The sequence below is a fragment of the Crotalus tigris genome, unplaced genomic scaffold, assembly GCF_016545835.1.
Source record: "Crotalus tigris isolate CLP2741 ecotype Arizona unplaced genomic scaffold, ASM1654583v1 scf7180000019721.812232, whole genome shotgun sequence".
In the NCBI taxonomy this organism is placed as follows: domain Eukaryota; kingdom Metazoa; phylum Chordata; class Lepidosauria; order Squamata; family Viperidae; genus Crotalus; species Crotalus tigris.
The window spans coordinates 354,746-376,038 of NW_024097681.1; the positions used below are offsets into that span (position 1 = coordinate 354,746).

The 21,293-nt window shown below is 41.9% G+C and overlaps 1 protein-coding gene across 5 annotated transcripts in view; it reads left to right on the forward strand.

The window, feature by feature from the left end:
- Positions 1 to 4,681: 4,681 nt before the first annotated feature.
- The window catches only part of SLC44A2 (solute carrier family 44 member 2), a 260,738-nt gene continuing 244,126 nt past the window's right edge, over positions 4,682 to 21,293 (forward strand). For 3 of the 5 annotated variants that reach the window (XR_005559275.1, XM_039364294.1, XM_039364297.1), the window contains exon 1: positions 4,683 to 4,920. Coding sequence is in view for 4 of the 5 variants with exons in the window: in XM_039364294.1 (XP_039220228.1) it covers positions 4,866 to 4,920 (55 nt within the window). In the remaining variant the exon portion in view is untranslated. Of the gene's footprint in view, positions 4,921 to 21,293 lie in introns of all 5 variants that reach the window. The other 2 variants (XM_039364296.1, XM_039364295.1) reach the window with 2 other exon arrangements.

Genomic DNA, 21,293 nt, shown 5'->3' on the forward strand with positions numbered 1-21,293 from the left:
TCTGCTAGAAAGGTTTCACTCTTGCATTTAATAATATATAATAACGTTGGAAGGGACCTTGGAGGTCCAACCCCCTGCTCAGGCAGGAAACCCTATACGAACTTTATCAAATGCCTTACTGAACTCCAAGAAAATTATATCCACAGCATTCCTCTGGTCCACTAATTTTGTAACTGGGTCAAAGAATGCAGTAAGATGTGTCTAGCATGATCTGTTTTTGACAAACCCAGGTTGGCTTTTAGTAATGACTTTGTTTGCCTCTAGGTGTTCGCTGATTCATTGTTTGATTATCTTTTCCAAAATCTTCCCAGGTATTGAGGTCAGGCTGATGGGTCTGTAGTTTCCTGGATGTTTTTTTATTTGTTTTGAATAGGGGAACTACATCCGCTCTTTTCCAGTCTTCTGGTAGTTCACCAGTGCTCCAGGATCTTTGAAAAATATAGTTCAGTGGCTCTGAGATCACATCTGCCAGTTTCTTGAGAACCTTGGGGTATAATCCATCTGGTCCTGGTGATTTGAACTCGTCTAGGCTGGATAGGTGCTCAACTTACTATTTTCTTGCCTATCTTAACGTGTTTCTAATCTGTTGTTTATGCTACTGTTTTTCATAAATTGGTCTGGTTTTTTCCCTTTGTGTAAAGACAGATGCAAAAAAATGAATTAAATAGTTCTGCTTTCTCCCTGTTGCTTGTCACCTTCTTGCCACTTTCCCCCACTAATGGACCAATCATTTCCTTAACTTTTTTTCTTGTTTTTTACATGTTGAAAGAAGTTTTTTTTATTATTTTTGACTTTGGTCACAAGCCTTAGTTCATTTTGAGCCTTAGCTTTCCTCATCTCATCTTTGCAGGCTTGGACTATTTGCTAATATTCTGCTTTAATTATGTGCCCCTCTTTCCACTTTTTATACTTGTCCTTTTTATCTTTCAATTTATCAGAGAGTTCTTTATGCAGCCATGCTCGTTTCTTTTGAGAGCTATTATTTTTCTTTGTTGGTATTGTGCTAGACTAGGTTATTTTTAAAAAAATTGTTTTTCCAAGCTTCGTTTTCCCCTTGAGAATTCTCATCCATGGAATCCCTCCCAAGCCCTAAGTTTATTGAAATTAGCTCTCTTAAAGTCCAAGACTCTAGTCTGACTGTGTTCTATTGTCATGTGCTTCCTACGTACCTTAGTTAGCTGACTAGCAAAAAGTTCATCTATTTCCCCTTTTATATTGACCCAAATGCATTCAAGAGTTTTCATCATTGTTGTGCCCTATTTCTGTAGATATGTAGTTATTTTTTATACAGAGAGCAACTTCACCTCCTCTTTTATTTGGTCTGTTTCTTTTAAACAATTGAAATCCCTCTAGCTGAGTGTTCCATTTGTGGGTTTTATCCCACCATATTTCCATAATGACAACTATATCATATCTGTGTTGTAAATGGGTTTGTGTTCTAAATGGGTTTTATCTATCCTTTTCCTGAAAAATGTGTGTCTAGCTACAAGAGCCTCCTGTAGCTCAAGTCTGCTTGTGTGGGAAAATAATTTTCTTAAGTTACTTTTCTTATCCTATCACTAATTGGTGAAACTACTATGAAGCTTTCCTGAAACATATAAGCATTTCTCAATCTCTAAAACAATGTGGTCTATTTTAGAATAAATGTTAAAGCCAGATTCTCCTGCCCCATGCAACCTGAGTGGAACATCTTCCCAAGCCCTATCATGCCCAGATGCCTGTGAAAAACTACAAAGCAGAAGGAAGAAATCCTGGAGCCACTGGTCCCCATGTGAAGCCTCAGAAGAGAAAACTAGAAAGACCATGGGGGGAGGGTGGAAACTCATTGTAAAGTTTTTCTTTCTTGTCCCATTTGTATTGTAACAAGTCAGTTGAATATATTCATGGAGAAATGGCATTTGGGAATAGTTGGCACAGCAAGTGCTGAACACCTTGGACTTCTATCTGGTGGGAGCGAAAATTTATCCAGAATGTTTGTATTGCCTGTTTAGTATTAGTAGCTGCACACACACACACACACACACCAGTCATAATCACACTTGAGTCTCTCACCTACCTTCACTAAAGTTTCCAGGCTGATTTTTGCTCTATTGCACCAAAGCTTTGTAGACACAACTGCCAGCAAATTCCAAGGGGGAGGGAACCAGGCCTCCTCAGGTGATTTGCAATTTGTATGCCTGACTGAAGAAGTAGCAGGAAAGAGATCCCCAAAACCTCAGCCCTGAATATCTTGCACTGGTGGACCCAGATTGGGATTCCTAGAGTTCATTATGTGCAATTTAAGAAAAAAATTAATAGCCTGGCATACTGGCTAACCTTAATTGGACATTATTAACCTGGATGCACTGAACAAAGAGCTAAGGCAGGAAATAACCCTTGAAAATGGGCAGCCAGTGGTTATGTACTGAGGAAAACCATGGCTGTGAAGAATTTTGGGAGGAATGTGCAAACCTGACTGGAAGCTAAAAATGACATCCAACATTTGAAAATGATTGGCACAGAATATTGGACACTATAAATTTATTTTCCACCTAACAAAAATTTTGCCCTGACTTTTAGAACTTTATGGGTTGGAAGCTCCCCTTTTGGGAGCCACTGAAGGGATCTTTTTCTGCTGCCTTCATTAATGTCTTATATTTTTGGCCTAACAGTTTAAAAGCTTGTCTCCCTGACCAAATCAATTTTAATGTTGTGCCAGTAAGTGTGACATTCTCACACTTAAGGCACAAAGCGGGGATTGAGGGAAGTCAGAGCCCCAGAAAAGGAAATATTGAAAAGGCAGAAAAATATATTTCCTTCAAGGATCTTAAAGAGACAGAAAAGCATGCCCAGTTTTCCTTGATATCCCTAAATCTCTCTGTCCCAAGCAGGAGCCAGCCCTATACAAATGCAAATGTAAAACCACCAGACAGGCCCCAGCTAGGAGATCAAGAAGACAAAGAGACCTAAAATCTGCATACCCCACCCAAATTCTAGGAGCCATTAGTCCAGCCTCAGGGAAGCAGGATATGACTTTTGGGACATAATAGGATTAAACCATAGATACCAAGGCTTAAAAAAGCACACTCAGACTCAGTTCAAAATTCATGCCACAGGAACAGGAAACTATTCCAAACAAAAGGCTTTCAGAGGGTATAAAAACCTACTCCACATGTGCTCAGCCCTTGATTTCTCTCCTCTTCCTGCCAGAACCATCTTTCAGTGTGGCTCTTCAATAAACTGCAGCCATCTTCCCAAAGCAGTTGCCATGTTGTTTATTTATCCCCAGCTTGGATGAACCAGGATGAAGACTTTACTTCCCACAATGTGTAAGTCATAAAATGCTGGCATACAGAGGACGTTGGCTCTTCTGACTCAGCGTAATGTGCCCTAGGTTTGAGCAGACCATGTCCCAATATCATATTGGTTTTCTTAGTAACTAGTACAGTGGTTCTCAACCTTTTTAATGCCGCGACCCCCAACCGGTCATAAGTCAAGGACTACTCAACCGGTCGTAAGTCGAGGACTACTCAACTGGTGCAGCACCGTTTGCAGAATGGGACTTTTGGCGGGCTCAGCAGGGCAGAGACAGCCTGCTGTCTAATTCTATTGGCTTTTGAAAGCCAATAGAATAAAAGGGAGTAGCACAGCTAAGGAAAAGGGGGAAAAAATGGCAGACTGTGTTGTTTGGCGACCCCCGTGAAATGGTCGTTCGACCCCAAATGGGGTCCTGACCCACAGAGAACCACTGAACTAGTAGAACTTCTCTGTCAGGCTTCACCCCAGACATGGCAATAATATAAATCTCTACATGCTTAGTTCTGTGTAACAGGAATTCGTTTGCAGCATAAACCTAAGGATATAACACAAATAGATTAATTTGTTTTACTGCAGATAAGAACAAAGACACATACAAAACACATTTCTCTATACTCCAATATCTGTGCTTCCTCCCACCTTTTCCAGTCAATAGTAAATTTGCTATTTTCTCGATCACCCTGAGACTGAGAGGCTGTTACTTCTGACATAAGAATCCTGTCCTTCAGTATTGTGATGGATCCAACCCCATCCCCCCCCCAAATTTAGTGCACTCCCTGTGTGACTTCAGGGAGGAGTTAAGGCATAAGATATAGGGTAAATTTTTAATTGATGTTTCAGTCAATTCTATTGGATGCCATGGGAATGTGTGTAACTACTTGTCATAGAATACTCAAGTCACCATTGCTGTTTAACATGATGGTTCCAGTGTTGGAACTTGTATAGCACCATATCTAGAGACAGCTTTGTCTCTACAAGCTCATTGGAATAAGCTTGCAAAAGTACCTTCTGAAAACTCAGTTGAATGTTCAGTATCATGATCAACAGCCCCGAAACGCACTAAGAAGTCTAATAGAATAATAGAGATGGGCTGTTGCTGGTGCAAGACACCCACTAAACATTCTTAATATGTAGATTTCCCTGAAATAATTGTTTACATTGGAAACATTCCTGCAGTTGTTACGGATAAAGAGTTTTAAAAGAAGTTTCACAACTAAAATAACTTCCAAGTATCTCGGCCCTTTTCTTCCTGTGGTTTCCCTCTTTTAATGCTTGGCCGGAATTTATCCAGCATTCTATTTGACGTCTATTGTATAGGTGTTTGCTGCACCGGAAAAATAGGAGCAATACACGATTCGGCCATCTGTAGACGCGCCCACACGCTTGGGCTACTGGCGGGGCAGCAGCCGGAGGGGCAGCGGCGGAACACCATCGCGAGGGTGCCATCCAGGCTGCGGACCCGTGCGCTTCCCTTTCTTACCCCTATCTACCTACTTGCAGTCACCCGGGAGCCGCGCCTCAAAGGCGCTTCGGTGTTGCCTTATAGCAAGCTACGTCTGATTTCCGCAATGATGAATGGCGAGCCCAGCAACAAGGAACCTGACGATGCAAACGAGCCTCACGGTAAAGGCACTCGCAGCTTCCAGGCGCAGATTAAGAGACGCGGTCCGCCGCTGTTTATCTGGCCCCTTGGAAAGGGCCTTCTGAGGCGGCGGCAGCGGTGGCGCTGTTAGCATGGTGCCCGGCAGGCCTTTTTTTGCCTGGAGCTATTAAGTGTCCCGCCGTAACGGCGCTGACGCGGCTGATTTGCTGCTGCTTTCCCCGGCGGCAACCGTTGAAAGAAGAAAGCGGGGAGGAGGACGCGACCTAGGGGGAGAGTCCCCCTTAACCCGCGCGAGCAAATGAAAAGGGGTCTTGTCTTTTTTGGGCAGCCAGCCTTTGACCTGATCAAGACAAGCGTTAGCCCCATCAGCATCAAGACTGCATTGCCGCCCGCCGGACTGGTGGGCTTGCTGGCCATGGGTTAGTCCCCAGCCCACGTCACTTTTCTGTAAAGCGGAAAGGGAAGGTCCCTTGCTCCCCAGTTCAGGCTCCAGGCTGTACATTCCAGAGATGGATCAGATTGCTTTACTTGGGGTTCTTTATCTGTTCTTTTTCAGCGTATCTCTTATTCGATTGCGAGGTAATTCTGATTTGTAACAAGAAATACTTAGCAGTTGTGTAGGTGTGTGTATTCGATATGAGCAACAGTCCTCCATCTAGTGAGTTGAGATACTGCTGTCTTGGACACAGTATCTCCTACTTCTCCAGAAGCCCATCTTCCTTTCAATCATGGTCACATTTTAAAAAAAACTATGGCATAGCTGGTTTTTGGACTCTATACCATGGTTTAATTCAAGAGAAATTATTGCACTAAATGTGTTAGTCCTCCTGTTGTCTCTTTGCTGTTATTCACTAAGAGAACATCTGGAGTATGAATCAAAAAGAAGGGATGGCTAATGAAAATAGCCATTTCCTGGCTGAGATGGTTGTATCAGCAAATATAGGTATTGAAGTGTGAGAATGGAAAGGAAGAGGTATAGATGATGGATATATTTGTTACCAGGTTGAATAAGGTTGCAACCTGGAATGACTCAAGACAGCCAAACCTAAATATGTTGAATCAAGAATCATGCTGGCTTGAATCTGTAGAAATGAAAATTAAACACATCAGGAAGGCTTTTTGCTGGGCAGGTGCATCTAGGAGTACATTCAGAAGTGTTTGATGAGGATGAGTGAAAGGATTCAAGGAGGACTTCTATTCCAAGATTAACATTGGGCATTTCTTCTTTGGTGGTTTACAATACCTTATAGTGTCACTCAGACATCACTAAGGCAATATAAATCCTATTCTTATTAACCTTGAGTCAGAACAGTTTTACTTGGATGACCCTAGAAACAATATTGAATAGTCAGTTTTATTTCATAATTGGAGGTCTTTGTACAATATTCAGTTCTTGGAAGATATATGACCTTGTTAGGGTTGGGGTTAGGGTTAGGATTTTTTAAAATAACATTCTTAATATTTAGCAAACAGCATGTTGTCTGGGTTCATGTATTTGAAAAAACAATGAATAATTATAAACAATATGTTAATTAATTGCTTAATAGTCTTCTTACTAGTATATATTCAATGTTACATATCACATTCCTTTCTAACTCCTTTTTCTAGCCATTGATAAAAACTATCCCAAGTTCTAAAATACACTGTCTTCTTTCTCTTTTATCTTTAAAGTCAGTCTATCCATTTCTGCACACTCTGAAATTTTCTTAATTAGTTCTTTAGTTGGTAAATTTTCATTTTACAATATTGGGCAAATACAATTCTTGCTGCAGTTAGTACATGTAAAATTAAATATATACAGTCTTTCTCATAATTTGCTCCTATTATTCCGAACAAAAACAATTCTGGCTTAAAATTTATTTGTTTTTTAGTCATTTTCTCCAAGTGTATTTTTGACCAAAATCTTTTAGCTTAGAGCATGTCCACCAGATATGGTAATAGGTACCTGGCTTTTGTTTGCATTTCCAACATTTGTTTGAAGTATTTTTAAACATTTTTGCTAATCTCACTGGTGTTAAATGCCACCTGTAAAACATTTTATATAAGTTTTCTTTATATGCCACTGCTTTCATTAATTTTGCATTTCTTTCCCATAACCTTTGCCAGTTTTCTAATCTGCATTTCTAAAAGATGGTTTCCTGAGTTTCTACTGGGGGCTAAAGAAAAACTGGGCCTGCTTCTCTGCCTTTAAGATCCTTTGGGGAAATATAATATTTTGCCTTTTTAATATCCCCCAAAATATTTCTTTCTCTGGTGGGGGGTGACTTCCCACAATTGAAAGCAAATGCTGAGCAGAACCAGGCCTCCTTCATCCTTTGTGTCCCCCCCACTAGACACACACACAAACACACATACACCTGGCTTTGGTAGATAGGCCATATGTTTCTATGCATATTTATAATTTAAATTCATAAGGAATCTAAAAAAATAAATACTTCTATTTTAGAACTATTTTAAGTAGAACTATTATTATTATTAATAATAATAATAATAATAATACCACCAAATGAAGAACAGAATAGAGGCATGGGAAGACAAAGCACTACATGGCCAATATGTGAAAAAAATAGCTGGGAAAGCAGATAATAATAAAACCTGGCAATGGCTAAGAGCAGGAAAATTGAAGAAAGAGACTGAGGGACTAATTCTGGCTGCACAAGACCAAGCCTTAAGGACAAATGCATACAAAGTCAAAATTGAGAAGACAGCAACAGACAGTAAGTGCCGCCTATGCAAAGAAGCTGAAGAAACAGTGGACCACTTGGTAAGCTGTTGCAAGAAAATTGCACAGACTGAGTACAAGCAGCGGCATGACAAAGTAGCAACAATGGTGCATTGGAAGATCTGCAAAAAATATCATTTGCCTGTAAGCAAAAACTGGTGGGATCAGAAAATAGAGAAAGTAATAGAAAATGATAAAATTAAACTGCTCTGGGACTTCAGAATTCAAACAGACAAGCACCTGCAACATAACACCCCAGACTTAACAACTGTCGATAAGAAAGACAAAAAAAGTCTGGATAGTGGACGTGGCAGTGCCTGGAGACAGCAGAATAGACGAGAAAGAACTGGAGAAGATAACAAAATACAAAGACCTACAAATAGAAATAGAAGACTGTGGCAAAAGCAAGCAAGGGTAGTACCAATAGTCATAGGCTCCTTGGGTGCAATCCCAAAACAACTGGAGCACCACTTGAACACCATTGGCATTGACAAATTTGCTATTAGTCAATTGCAAAAGGCGGCCTTACTAGGAACTGCTTCCATCCTGCGACGATATCTGTAATACAATCAAACATCCACATCTGCCTATCCCAGGTCCTGGGTAAGGACTCGATAGGTAGACAAAATGCCAAATCCAGTCTGAACATCTAGCTGACTGTGCGATGATCAATAATAATAATAATAATAATAATAATAATTGCAAAAGGCGGCCTTATTAGGAACTGCTTCCATCCTGCGACGATATCTGTAATACCATCAAACATCCACATCTGCCTATCCCAGGTCCTGGGTAAGGACTTGATAGGTAGACAAAATGCCAAATCCAGTCTGAACATCTGGCTGACTGTGCGATGATCCATAATAATAATATAAAGTCTAAAAAACTAAAACCAGAACTAAGTTAGCAGGTCAGTTTATGACCCAACATGATAAAAATGTATGTGTTTTACTTTGAGAGCGGGCAAATAAATTTCATTTTTGATGTGTGCTATTGTGCCCACAGTATAAAAATGACAATAAAGGTTATCTTATCTTAAAAGGCTGCTTAATGAAAATGTAAGCTGATACAATAAATTAACAATGAAGAGAAATCAGCCAAGAAATAAAATAAGAGCTAAGCCTTCCAACTTGCAAATATGTACTAAGCTCTGCCTCTTTCTTTGTTTCACTGAGTTCTCCTCCCCCCTTGTGTCACTTCCCTTTTTCGTTTCACAAGATGTGCTGCCTTTCCCCACCACCACCCACGTGACCATGACAGCTCTAAGAGAGGCTGTCTTCATTCCTCACTTGCTTTTTCTCAAGTGAATTTTCTTGAAGCAGTTGAAATGGTGGCATTTGAAGTGAGGCTTCAGTGGAGCTCCAATCAGCTCTTTTTTCTGATTACTCAGTGAGAATATCTGTTGCAATACTGGAGAATATAAGTAACACAGGGTTGAATTGTCGGGTTCATGATACTTTCTGAGCCTGGAGGTTTTGTTTGCTGATATTTCATTATCGGATAGTATCCTCAGTAAGTGAGGTTTGATGCTATTTAAGGGAAGCATGTGTTGACTGTGGTAATTTAACATATAACGTAGTAAGGATTTCAAAACCACTGTGTAGAATAAACAGGCTGGAGCTGAGAATGACACCAATGCTTCACAACTTCTTCCTTTTTTTGTAGAATGCCCTTTCTTGCTTCTTTGCATAGCATCTTTCTTTGGCAGGCTCTAATTCTATACACTCACACTCCAAGAGACCTGTCTCCCTGGTCAACTAACATACATGCACCCCTTGCTCATGCTTTCTGTATTCTCCTTGTTTCAGTTTTCTGTTTCAAGTTACCTCATTTCTTCATTTTTACTTCTTGAGACAAAAGTCCCTGCACTGAAGTCTAATCTTACCTTTTTTCCCTCTCTTTTTTTCCTGTAGTAACAATTTATCTCTTCTTTCCCCTTACTTCCTACTGCTTAGACTATCCCATCTCTGAGGATCCAAATAGTACAGACCTTTTGCAACAAATTTCACCACTGTCACAGTCATGAAGTTGCATTACTTTTTATTTTATCACATCTCAAGAAGTGGATTCCCATTGCATAAACTTACTGTTATTCCTCTTGACACATGGAAAACCTACTTCCATATAGCAAAGTAGCAGATATATAACTTTTCACAGCCATTTTTATTTCTCTTAACAAATATTCATCATTTACAACAAATCTCATACAACCCAAGTGCCTTCTTCGTTATTAAAAAAATTTCTAGCCATTTCCCCAACTTTAGTAAATATTTTGACAAGTCTAATATTTGCTTCAAATAATGTGTTTCTCTGCCAATAATACTGTGTTATCTGCAAAGAAAATTACATGCACAATCAAATCCCACAACCAACTCTGCTGTCATTGCAAGCATTCTATCTGTATCCATAAACAAAATAGCCAAGAGAACATCACACACCCTGTCAGACTGGTCCCAACTTGCTCCCTAGGAAAGAACGACCCTTGATTCCATAGGTATTAGAGGAAAGGTATGTTTGCTAGAGATACTGAGTGCAGCATGAATGAGGCAAGCTCTGAAGATGAATTATGCAAAAACCATATATTGAAAGCAACCCCCAATGTCCCAAACCCTCCATACTGGGAGAGCAATCCATCAGGTCTTGTTCTGATGTTTTGGGAACGTGGTGCCTCTGGTGCCACAGCAAATTCCTGCGTTTTCAAGGCTCCCACCTTTTATCCCAACAGAGATCTTGGAGAGATGAGAGTTCCATCTCTGTGCGAATGCAACACTTGAAAACGCAGCGATTCGCTGCATTTTCAAGGCTCCTATAGGTGCCCAAACACCTTTTATCCGAACAGAGATCTTGGGGAGATGGGGAGCTCCATCTGTGTGCGAATGCAATGCTTGAAAATGCAGCAATTCGCTGTGTTTTCAAGGCTCTCATAGGCGCCCAAACACCTTTTATCCTAACAGAGATCTTAGGGAGATGGGGAGCTCCATCTGTGTGTGAATGCAATGCTTGAAAACACAGTGAATTTGTTTCGTTCTGAACTGTCCAATTTGCTCAGAGGGAGAATCCAGTTTCCCCAAGGTCTCCCTTCAGATAAGAAGTTTATGTGCACCTATCTGATGTTTGAATCTGATGTTTCAAAATGATTTGCTTCATTTTGAACTGCCCCACTTGCTCACGGAGGGAGAATCCAGTTTCCCCAAGATCTCCCTTCAGATTAGAAGTTTATTAGCAATAGCCGCTTGGATTTCTCGGCTCCATCTAAGTGAAGGAAACAGAGGCATAGCAGCAGGATTGCTCTCAATAAGGTCGGCGCACACAAGCAAGCAGAGTACCTGGGTCTTATTGTTTGAGAGCAATCTTGCTGCTGCACCTCCACTTTCCTCCACTCAGGCGGAGCTGAGAAACCCAAGTTTGTGCTGCTGGCCGGCCAGGCAAGAACTAGGTCGGACAGGGTGGCTGGCTGGCTGGGGAGGGGGATCATGGCTGCTCAGGTGGTTGCCACTGCTGCTGGCTTGGATGCAGGTGCAAAGAACCTGGCCCCACAATGCTTCCCCACTCATTTGCATGTGCCACTGATGGTATTGGTTCCTGCGCCTGGCTGACTCCAATTCCACACTTTGTCTCATAAGCATGCAAATGAAGCAAACATTTCTCTCCCCCACCCCCAGATAATGGAAGCTTCCAGGGGCCATGATCTTTTTTACAAAGAAAGGGTATTTGAACTCATGCGATATTATGGCACCCAGGAGCTTCCATTGTCAGCACGAAAAATATTTGCAAGCTTTTCTCCTCTCCCTCAAAGGAAAGAAACCATGGCAGAGAGGAGACAGATTTTGCAAGGTAACGGACTCCAGCGTGGCAGGAAGGGAGAGGGAAGCAGTTGTGAGTAATGGTAAATACAGTACTGTACTGTAGAGTCTCTGCAGTCGCTCGTAAGGGCAAATGACTGCCGTGGTGCTGCAATAGTTGTAACTTTGGGACTTGCTCGTAAGCATGTCAGAGGCGGAGTTGCCAGTCCCGAGTACCTCCGGGGGTGGGGGGGTCACCAGAGGACAGCACCCATGATACTGTTGAGCCTAAAGTGCAGAGACTGAGGTGGGTGATATGCCCAGTGAAGAGGCTAACATATGATACAGTGTAGAGAAAGGGTGACGCCCGCCCCTGATAATATAGACGCCGAGCAGAAAAGCTCCCTATTCTTTGGGGGACCAAAGAAACTGTTAGGTGGGGGGAGTGTGTAGCGGGGCTGTCTGAGAGTGTTTGCAGGAGCTTGGTTGGGAAGGGAGAGATTGGGACAGCTGCTGCTGGCTTTGGGTGTGGCCGGTGTGGGCGGAAGAAAAATATAGAAAAGGGAAGGAAAGAAAAGGGATGTGGTGGCTGTTGCAGTTCGTCAGGTGAAGGTAAAGAGGGAGTGGAAGTTTTATTTGCTTTTCTTTGTAAGGAGGATATTTTAAACAGAGGCTAGAGAGAGGGGGAATAGAATTTTATTGTTTTCCTTGATAAGGAGGATATCTCAAACAGAGGAGAGAGAGAGTGGAGTTTTATTGCTTCCTTCGTAAGGAGGATATCTCAAACGGAGGAAAGGGGGAGTGTGTAGAAAGGAGTTGGCTGAGGCTCCTAGCCTCGGATTTTAACAATAAATATAAAGGGGGGGAGGGCTTTGATGCCAAGACCTGACTGAGAAGAAGCAACAGAAGGAGAGGAGTGAGTGGTGGTGGCTACTGTTGCTGCAAAGCCTGGAGGCTATTTGGACTGTGACTATTGCTGCTGGTACAGGTTTTAGACTTTGTGGGGGGAGTTGCCCTGGGGGGCGAGCTATTGCGAGCACACTGACTGTTGTTGTTTTTACTACCGTCTGGAGCCGGGGTTTCCTCCATCCCATTTGACTCTGAATGATCACTGAGGAATCCTTTATTCCTACTGCTATAAGGGCCTTGGGCTGTTGGATATCATCATAGCATTGACTATAGTGGCTGGTTATTTTCATTCCTGGAAGCTCCTCCTTGATGACAAGAGCCTGCTACCTCCTAATTCTGCATGAGCTCTGGCTGGAAGAGACATCTTATCAACCGCTAGAGAACACTACTGCAGGGCTTGACAAAGGTGGACGGGGCTGGGAAGGCCTGGTTTTTGGCGGCCTCTGAGGAGGTAACGCTACACATACCACTTTTGAATCATGGCTCTGTGGTAGGACTAACAATCAATAGCTTTCTGGAACATTCAGTTTGGCCCCCACTCAAGCTAGACAATCTGCAGGGTACATTCTTATGCACCTGGTACTATTTGTCTCCCCCTAAAGCTGCTCTTAGGGCACTCCTTAGATTATCAGTTAGTTGGGCTTTTGTTTTTGCCTGTGCTCAGCTGGTGACTGGGGCCAATATTTGCCTGGAGGGGATGACTACCTTACTTACCTCTACCTTTGAACTATTGTATTACAGCAGTCTAGATCAGTGGTTCTCAACCTTTTTAATGCCATGACCCCAACCGGTCGTAAGTCGAGGACTACCCAACTGGTCGTAAGTCGAGGACTTTCCCTGCCCGGGAGCACCGTGCATGTGTGGTGCTGCCCCCTGCGCGGCCGAGGCATAGCTGGCAAGCGGCAGAGATGGCGCAGGCCGACCACCGGCTGGGCCACCAGCTGGCCCAGCCCAAGGGAGGTAAGGCACCCGCCGGGCCCCACGCGCACCAGCAACCCTCCCTGCACCCGCCAGCCTCCCACCTCCCACCCCTGGCCCTCTTTTACTTACATTTTTAGTAGTTGCTCAGCAGGGAGGGGTGGAAGCTTCCAGACAGCTTGCCTTCGCTGTAGACAACTTGCAGCACCGTTTGCAGAATGGGACTTTTGGCGGGCTCAGTAGGGCAGAGACAGCCTGGACAATTCCTATTGGCTTTTGAAAGCCAATAGAATTAGACTATTCAAGAGAGTCTATTCTATTGGCTTTCAAAAGCCAATAGAATAAAAGGGAGTAGCACAGCTAAGGAAAAGGGGGAAAAAATAGCGGACTGCGTTGTTTGGCGACCCCCGTGAAATGGTCATTCGACCCCAAATGGGGTCCCGACCCACAGGTTGAGAACCACTGGTCTAGATAGAGCACCTGCTCGGAATTTCTTTCCTCCTGGGAGATACAGTAATGCGATGTTAAATCAGTTAAAGCAGTGGGCCCACTGCACCTGTTTTGTCAACAGACTCCCCCGTTCTAAGAAATGCCTCCAAACTAGGAATGCCTACCGAACAGCATAGATTTCTTTCTCCCAAACTGCCCATCTCTGTTTTGTTTCATTAATTTGTTGGAAGTGTATGCATATGGCTGTAGGACCTCTTGTTCATTTTCCTGCAGAAGTACTGCACCTACTGCGACACCACTGGCATCCTTCTGGATGACAAAGGATGCATTGGGGTCTGGGTGTTTCAGCACTGGCTCTACCATGAACAGTTGCTTAAGTTCCTCAAATGTAGCTTGGCATTCCATAGATCATTTAAGTGGCTGTCTGGGCTTGGGTTTTCCCTCCCCTTTTGTCTTTAGAAGGTTGGGGATGGGGAGGGCTATCTGGGCAAATGAGGGAATAAATTGGCAGTAAAAATTCACAAGTCCCAGGAAACTCTGCAGCTGCTTGAAGTATGGGGACCTCAGCACTGTCCGCACTTTCTCCATTGAATTTTACACCAAGGGCAGGCATCTTGCAACCCCTCCATCGTGTAGGAGCTGGTCCCACAGCCCAGGCAGGTTGGGCTGCAGCAGGGGCAGTTGTTGCAGCCAAGGTGCCTGTTACCATTGCAATTGCAGCAGCAGAAGTGATTGCTCCATCACTCATTGCGGCTGGGGCCAGCTCGTCAGCGAGATTTGTAACCTGGGTCAGCACCTCTCATGCCTTGAGGTAGTTGAACATACCTCTCAGGAACTTTATAGCTTGCTCTAGCATCCAGTCCTCTCAATCTGGCCCATCTGCACTCTGATCCTCTTCTAGCCCCTCCAGCTCTACGTGTGTTTCTCACCAGTGGCTGTCACAGCTCCTATGGGTGAACACCACCCCCATGGGCTTCTCTTCCCATTCCTCCTTTTTTCTGACCCTGAGGGACCATTGGAGTCTTGGCAGGTCATCTTCTCCCAGTGATTTGGATAGATCCAGCCTTCCAGAAGGGAATTTCGAGGATGCTTTCCCCCAGGCTTCAATCTCTTCTTGGTCTCTCCTTGACCCGACATCATTTGCATGGTCTGCACTGTAGAGGCAACTTTCTCTTCAGACTGACCCCAATTGCAGAGTTAGCCTAATGTCAGACCTGCCCCAATCTGATCCCTTAGGAAAGAAAGACTGTTGACTCCATTATGGTGAAGCAAAAGATTCTTTTACTAAAGGAGTTGGTTGCAGTAAGATCAGGCTAGCTCTAAGGTTTTCCCATGTGGAAAAGATACAGAAAAGGTTCCCTTATCCCCTCCCCTTGTATTTTGCTAATCGGAGCTCGCCAAGATGTTATGAGAACACTGAAATGTTGTGGGCAATTCATATTCCTTTTCCAGGGTGCATGGCCTTGGTGCCTCTGGTACAAACTGGTTCTGGGCTTCTCTGATCTTCATCACCGGTCATTCCCTCCTCCCTATTTCCCATCATGTATAAACAATCATATTGTCCATTTGTTCATCACCACCCTCCCGCCTTTGATGGCAGGAACTGGCAGGACCTAACACCATAATAAAATTGTGACACTTAATGGGGTACTACATTGCAGGACAACATAAAATTAGGTCAGAAGGAAAAAACAGTTTAATGCTGCTGCTAGACCAGTTCTACATATAAATTAATTATGAACTGTACAAGTTCTCTTGAACAATTCACTGTTATTTGCTTTTTTATTTGATTTATATCCCACATTTCTTGCAGGAGCTCCAGGTTGCATTTATATCATTTACTTTCTCTTCTCCTATATACATATCTAACCATAGCAACCTTACGAGGATGTCATCCACTTGTAACATTAAAATTATGTAACCCCTCCATGTAATAAAGCAGATGGCTTTGAGTTTGATACTTGAATCTGATGGGTATTTATGAAACTGAATCTTTCCCAACTTATGTAGAAGTTCTTCTCTACAAGCCTGTTCCAAAGCCTTTCAACCAGCAGAGAGCTCCAAGGGATGTCCCACTGACCTAGATTGAATATTGTAAGTTCCATGTTACTTCTAGTTATGACAAAGTTTATTTTGTTAACTTGGTGTAGATACAGGGCCACATTCAGATTTACACTGAGACAAGAATAACTTTACATACAATAAGTATTGGATTGGCTGGACTCTCTTGACAGGCTTTCTTTCATCCACCACAACATTTTCTTTAAAGGTACAATGCATTTTCAACCACATACCACGTACAAGCAGACCAATCCAACTCTTACTCCACAATTACATTGCAAAAAATTCTAATTTCTGGTGACTTTCACACTTTTGGACTACCAAGGAAAAAAGTCAAAGAAACAAATGGTCCACTAATGAGAAAAGATGGCAAGGAAGTAATGGGCAGTAGAGAAAAAGCAGAGCTGCTTCATTTATTCTTTGGATCTGTCTTCATGCAAAAAGATAATACAGCCCAACCTACCAAAAACATAACTGTAAAAGACAGACTAGGAATACAAATTAAAATAAGCAAGAAAATGAAAAGACAACACATGATCGCTCTAGACAAGTTCAAATCAGTGGAACTGACAGATTACATCCCAGAATTTTGAAGGTGCTAGCATGTGATCTCAGAACTACTGAACTATATCTTTCAAAGTTCCTGGAGCACCAGGGAACTACCAGACTACTGGAAAAGAGCTAATGTGTGTAAGGTTCTGCCTCAGCTATCTTCTCAGGAAGGCATGACTCTTGAAACAAGCATTATTTCAAAAGGAACTTTTACTGAAAGAAAGTGATTGCAGAGAAGCCACGTGGAATCTGAAGTTTCTGTATGAATCATTAAGCTAATTTCCCATTGTTCAAACCCCACCCCAATGCCTCAGTTCATCAGGAGCCAATCCACTGGTGTGAACTCTGAGACAAGAAGGTGATAACAAATTGTCTTCCTGGCACCAAGACCTTGGTAACAGGCAGGAACTGGCTGGAAAGGAGTCCATCCAGATGGCCCTGATGGCCCATTCCTCCCTCCTTAATTCCTATACAGATACATCAAAGCGAAAGAAGCAAATTCCTCAATCTCCAAGTAATAGTCGTGGTAGTGCAGTGGTTAGAATGCAGTACTGCAAGCTACTTCTGCTGACTGCTGGCTGCCAGCAGTTTGGCAGTTCGAGTCTCACAGGCTAAAGGTTGACCCAGCCTTGTATCCTTCTGAGGCTGGTAAAATTAGACAGAGATTGTTGGGGACAATATGCTGACTATGTAAACCACTTAGAGAGGGCTGTAAAGCAGAGGTCCCCAACCATTTGGGCACCAGGGACCGGTGCCATGGAGAAAGGTTTTTCCATGGACCAGAGGGGGTGTGGTTTTGAATACTGCCTGCATCCCGACGATGGAGTTTGAATACAGCCTGCATCCCAAGGATGGAGCTTTGCTTGTTTGTGTGGCCCGCTTGCTGGCATGCTGCGGACCAGTGCCGGTCCACAGACCAGGGGTTGGGGACCCCTGCTGTAAAGCACTGTGAAGTGCTATTGCTAATGCTATCTCTGCCTTGGCGCTATTATATTGGGGCATCCTTGATAAAGCATCTAGTAAGTAGCGTAGGTTGAAATTGAATCATTGGAAGTATTGGGCCCATCGTGGCTGCTTAGGGGATAGCTTTTGGGTTTTTTTTAATTCTTCCAGGTTCTTATGATCAGTCCTCACCTGGAATGGGACTTTACTTCCTTCTAAGAAGTGTCTCCAAGAGAGGAGCACCCACATGACAGCATGAAGCTTTCTTTTTCCACACCACCCAGCATTGTTCAGTTTCAGTCAGCTTTCTTGATGTGTATGTGCACAGTTGCAGCTGACCTTGCTCAGTTTCCTGCAACAATACAGCCCCCACTGCCACATCACAGGCATCAGCTTGGATGACAAAAGGTTTCTCAGGGTCTGGATGCTTTAGTACCCGTTCAACAGTGAAAAGCTGCTTGAGTTTTTTGAATGCTGCTTGGCATTCCACAGTCCATTTCAGTGGCTGGTTGGGTTTTGGTTTGCCTCCCCTCCTTTGTTTTTAGCAGGTTGGTGATAGGAAGGGCTATCTGAGCAAAAGAGTGGATGAATTGCTGGTAAAAGGTGGTGAACCCCAGAAAGCTTTGCAGCTACTTCCTGAGAGGTGACACCTCTCTATCACCACCTGTACTTTGTCTGGGTCCATTTCAGCCCCCTCGTGGGAGATCTGATACCCCAGGTGGTCAATTTTGTCTTGGTAGAACTCATACTTGGACAGTTTAACATACAGCTTGGCAGCCCGGAGCATCTTTAAAATGGCTCTGATCAACTTCACATGCTTGCCTTTCATCTCCGTGTAAATTAAAATGTCATCAAGATACACCAGCAGCCCTTTGTACAGGTGCCCATGCAGCACCATTGATCAAAAGCATAGACATTGCAGATGCCCCTTGCAGCCTGAATGGAAGCACCTTGAACTGGAAGCAACCAAGCGGACAGTTGAAAGCAGTCTTCCATTCATCCCCCACTCTAATTCTAACACAATAGTAAGTCTCTTGCAAGTCCAGTTTAGAAAAAATGCTCCTCTTGGCCTGGTGGTCCAACATGTCTTTCATTAGGGGAAGGGGGCACACATTTTCCATATACACCATGTTTAGTCCATGATAGTCAATGCAGAGATGAAGAGTGCCATTCTTTTTCTCTCTAAACAGGACTGGGGTGGTCACTCTAGGTTGGGCCAGCTGGATGAAGTCCCGAGTTAGATTTTTGTTGATGATTTTTGTTGATAATTCGTCTAATTCTCTCAGGATCATTGAATAAATGGAGTGAATTTTAGATGGCTGGTCCCAGAGGGGACTTTAATTAACTGGGACACTAAAAGATATAGATTGGACTCCATCTTTTAGGCAACAGAATTTTATGACAGATATATAACTTTTTTTGAAGAAAAGATTTCAGAATCTCAAGCAGAAAGTGAATTTAGATGGTTCAATTGCAGGGAACATCCCTGCCACTTTTGCCACTGAACCACTAAGGATGACAATGGGAGCCCACTTAGAGACTTTAAGTTTCATAGTAGCCCGTGGGATGGAAAGGCCTTTCACACTTTCAGGTTCTGGAATGCATCCATCATGAACCACATGGCTTGCTTCATGAGTAGGTCATTCAGCAAATGATCACAAAGAATGAACAAAGAATTCAGAAAATAGAAGACAAATCAGAGGAAACTGACCAAAAAATGGAGGAAATAAAAGAAGAAAATCAAAGACTGATACATGCAAATAAAAACCTGGAAGATTCAGTGGCAGTACTGGAAATTGAAAAGGCATCCCATTTCTTAAGATTTCAGAATATATCTGAAGGAAGAAGATCTTACAGAACTGATTACAGAGCTGTTAGCAGAAGCGTTCGAAATTGGGAAACAAGAAATGGAAGGAGAAATTGATCAAACATTTAGAATTAACTCAAGCTAGGCAAGGAGATATAAGGTACTCAGGGAGGTACATGTTAGATTTGTGAAGAAATCAATAAGGGACGAAATATTGACAAACGTGAGGGATGACCCACTGCAATATAGAGGAAAAAAAATTGTGGTTTTGAAACAGATTCCTAGGACGATAAGAGATTCACAAAAACAATATCAATTTTTGACCACTAAATTAACTGAAAATGGAGTGAATTTTAGATGGCTGGTCCCAGAGGGGACTTTAATTAACTGGGACACTAAAAGATATAGATTGGACTCCATCTTTTAGGCAACAGAATTTTATAACAGATATATAACTTTTTTTGAAGAAAAGATTTCAGAATCTCAAGCAGAAAGTGAATTTAGAAAACAGGAAGAGTCAACAACAGAAGAGGTGGCCATACAAAGAGAAGAAGAAGAAATAGAAAATACAGAGCAAGAAGGAGGGGCAATAGCAAGAGAACAGAGACAGGCAAGAACTACTAGGAGAATAAAACCTAAATATAAGTAAAGAAGATGGAGAAGGAAAATGGAATTCTCTCAATGAATATAAATGGGCTGAACTCCCCCTCAAAAAGGAAAAAAGCCTAGAAAAACTAAAAAAGGATATAATTTGCCTTCAAGAAACACACACAAAAAGGCAACATTACAAATTTTTGGATTGCCCCAAAATTGGGAAACTTTATTTCTCATCAGCACAACAAAAGAAAAGAGGAGTAGCCTTATATATTAAGGAGACAATGGACTTTAAACAGGTCTACTCAGATGAAGAAGGAAGAATCTTAATGGTAGAAATAATGATGAACCTAAAACAGATATTTATGGTAGCAATATATGCACCACATAACAAAGAAGATGAATTCTACCAAAAACTATATAAGAAAATATTGGAAACAGAACAGCAAAATATTGGCCTAGTAGGAGACTTTAATGCAATTGTAGATGGAAAACTAGACTATAGAAGCAGTAAAATAGGGAAAAGAGGAAGAAAGATACTACCTAAGGCATTTTTTTAAATGGCAGAAGAAATTTGCATACATACATGTGGAGAGAAATGAACCAAAAAATATCCCAGTATACATTTTATTCAAATAGGCATAAATCATGGTCTAGAATTGACATGATATGGATGTCTCCTGAACTAAGAATAAATATACATGAGATTGAGATAGAAACTAATATATAGGCTGATCCTAATCTGATAAAGTTGACCTGGAGAGGGGTAAAGAAAAAACTAAGATGGACAATTAATTAATCTTTACTAAAAGAGAAAGAATTTATACAAGTAGCAGCAGTAAAGGAAATGGAATTCTTCTTCAAAGAAAATAAGAAAAAAGAGCCATCACTTCAAAATGTGTGGGACACGGCCAAAGCATATTTTAGAGGACTAGCCATAAATTATATGGTGAAAAAGAACAAGAAAAAAAAAACAGCAACAAACCAGGTTAAAGGAAGTATTTAAAAAAACTGGAGTTAGAATTACAAATAGATCCACAAAAGAAAACTCTTAAAAGACAAATGGAGATAATAAAACACAAATTAAATTTAGTAGAAGCTGAAGAATTGGCTCAATAAATTAAAAGGGCAAAGCAATTTTTTTTGAAAATGCTAACAAGCCGGGTAGATGGTTAGCTTATAAACTGAAAAAAGAAAGAGAGAAGAAACTGATAAACAAACTGCAAGATGAGAAAGATTGCCTACAATTTCAAAATGATAAAAATAATAAAGAAATTTATGAAAAACTGTATAATACAGAATAAATCTCCCGGGGAAAAATAATGCAATACATGGAAAAAGCTAAGCTACCAAAAATTTCAGAGAACTTCAGAAATATGTTAAATGAAAAAATAACAATGATAGAATTGACCAAGGCTATAAAAAGACAAAAGAATGACAAGACTTCGAGACCGGATAGGTTACCTGCAGAGTTCTATAAATGTTACATTACACAATACATTACACTTACCAATGAAAGAAATTTGTAATGAGGTATTATTAGAGGCTAAATTACCAAACACTTGGATAGAAGCTAATATTAACTTAATACCAAAAGAGGATTCAGATTTGACACAGATAAAAAACTATAGACCGATATCATTATTAAATGTGGAT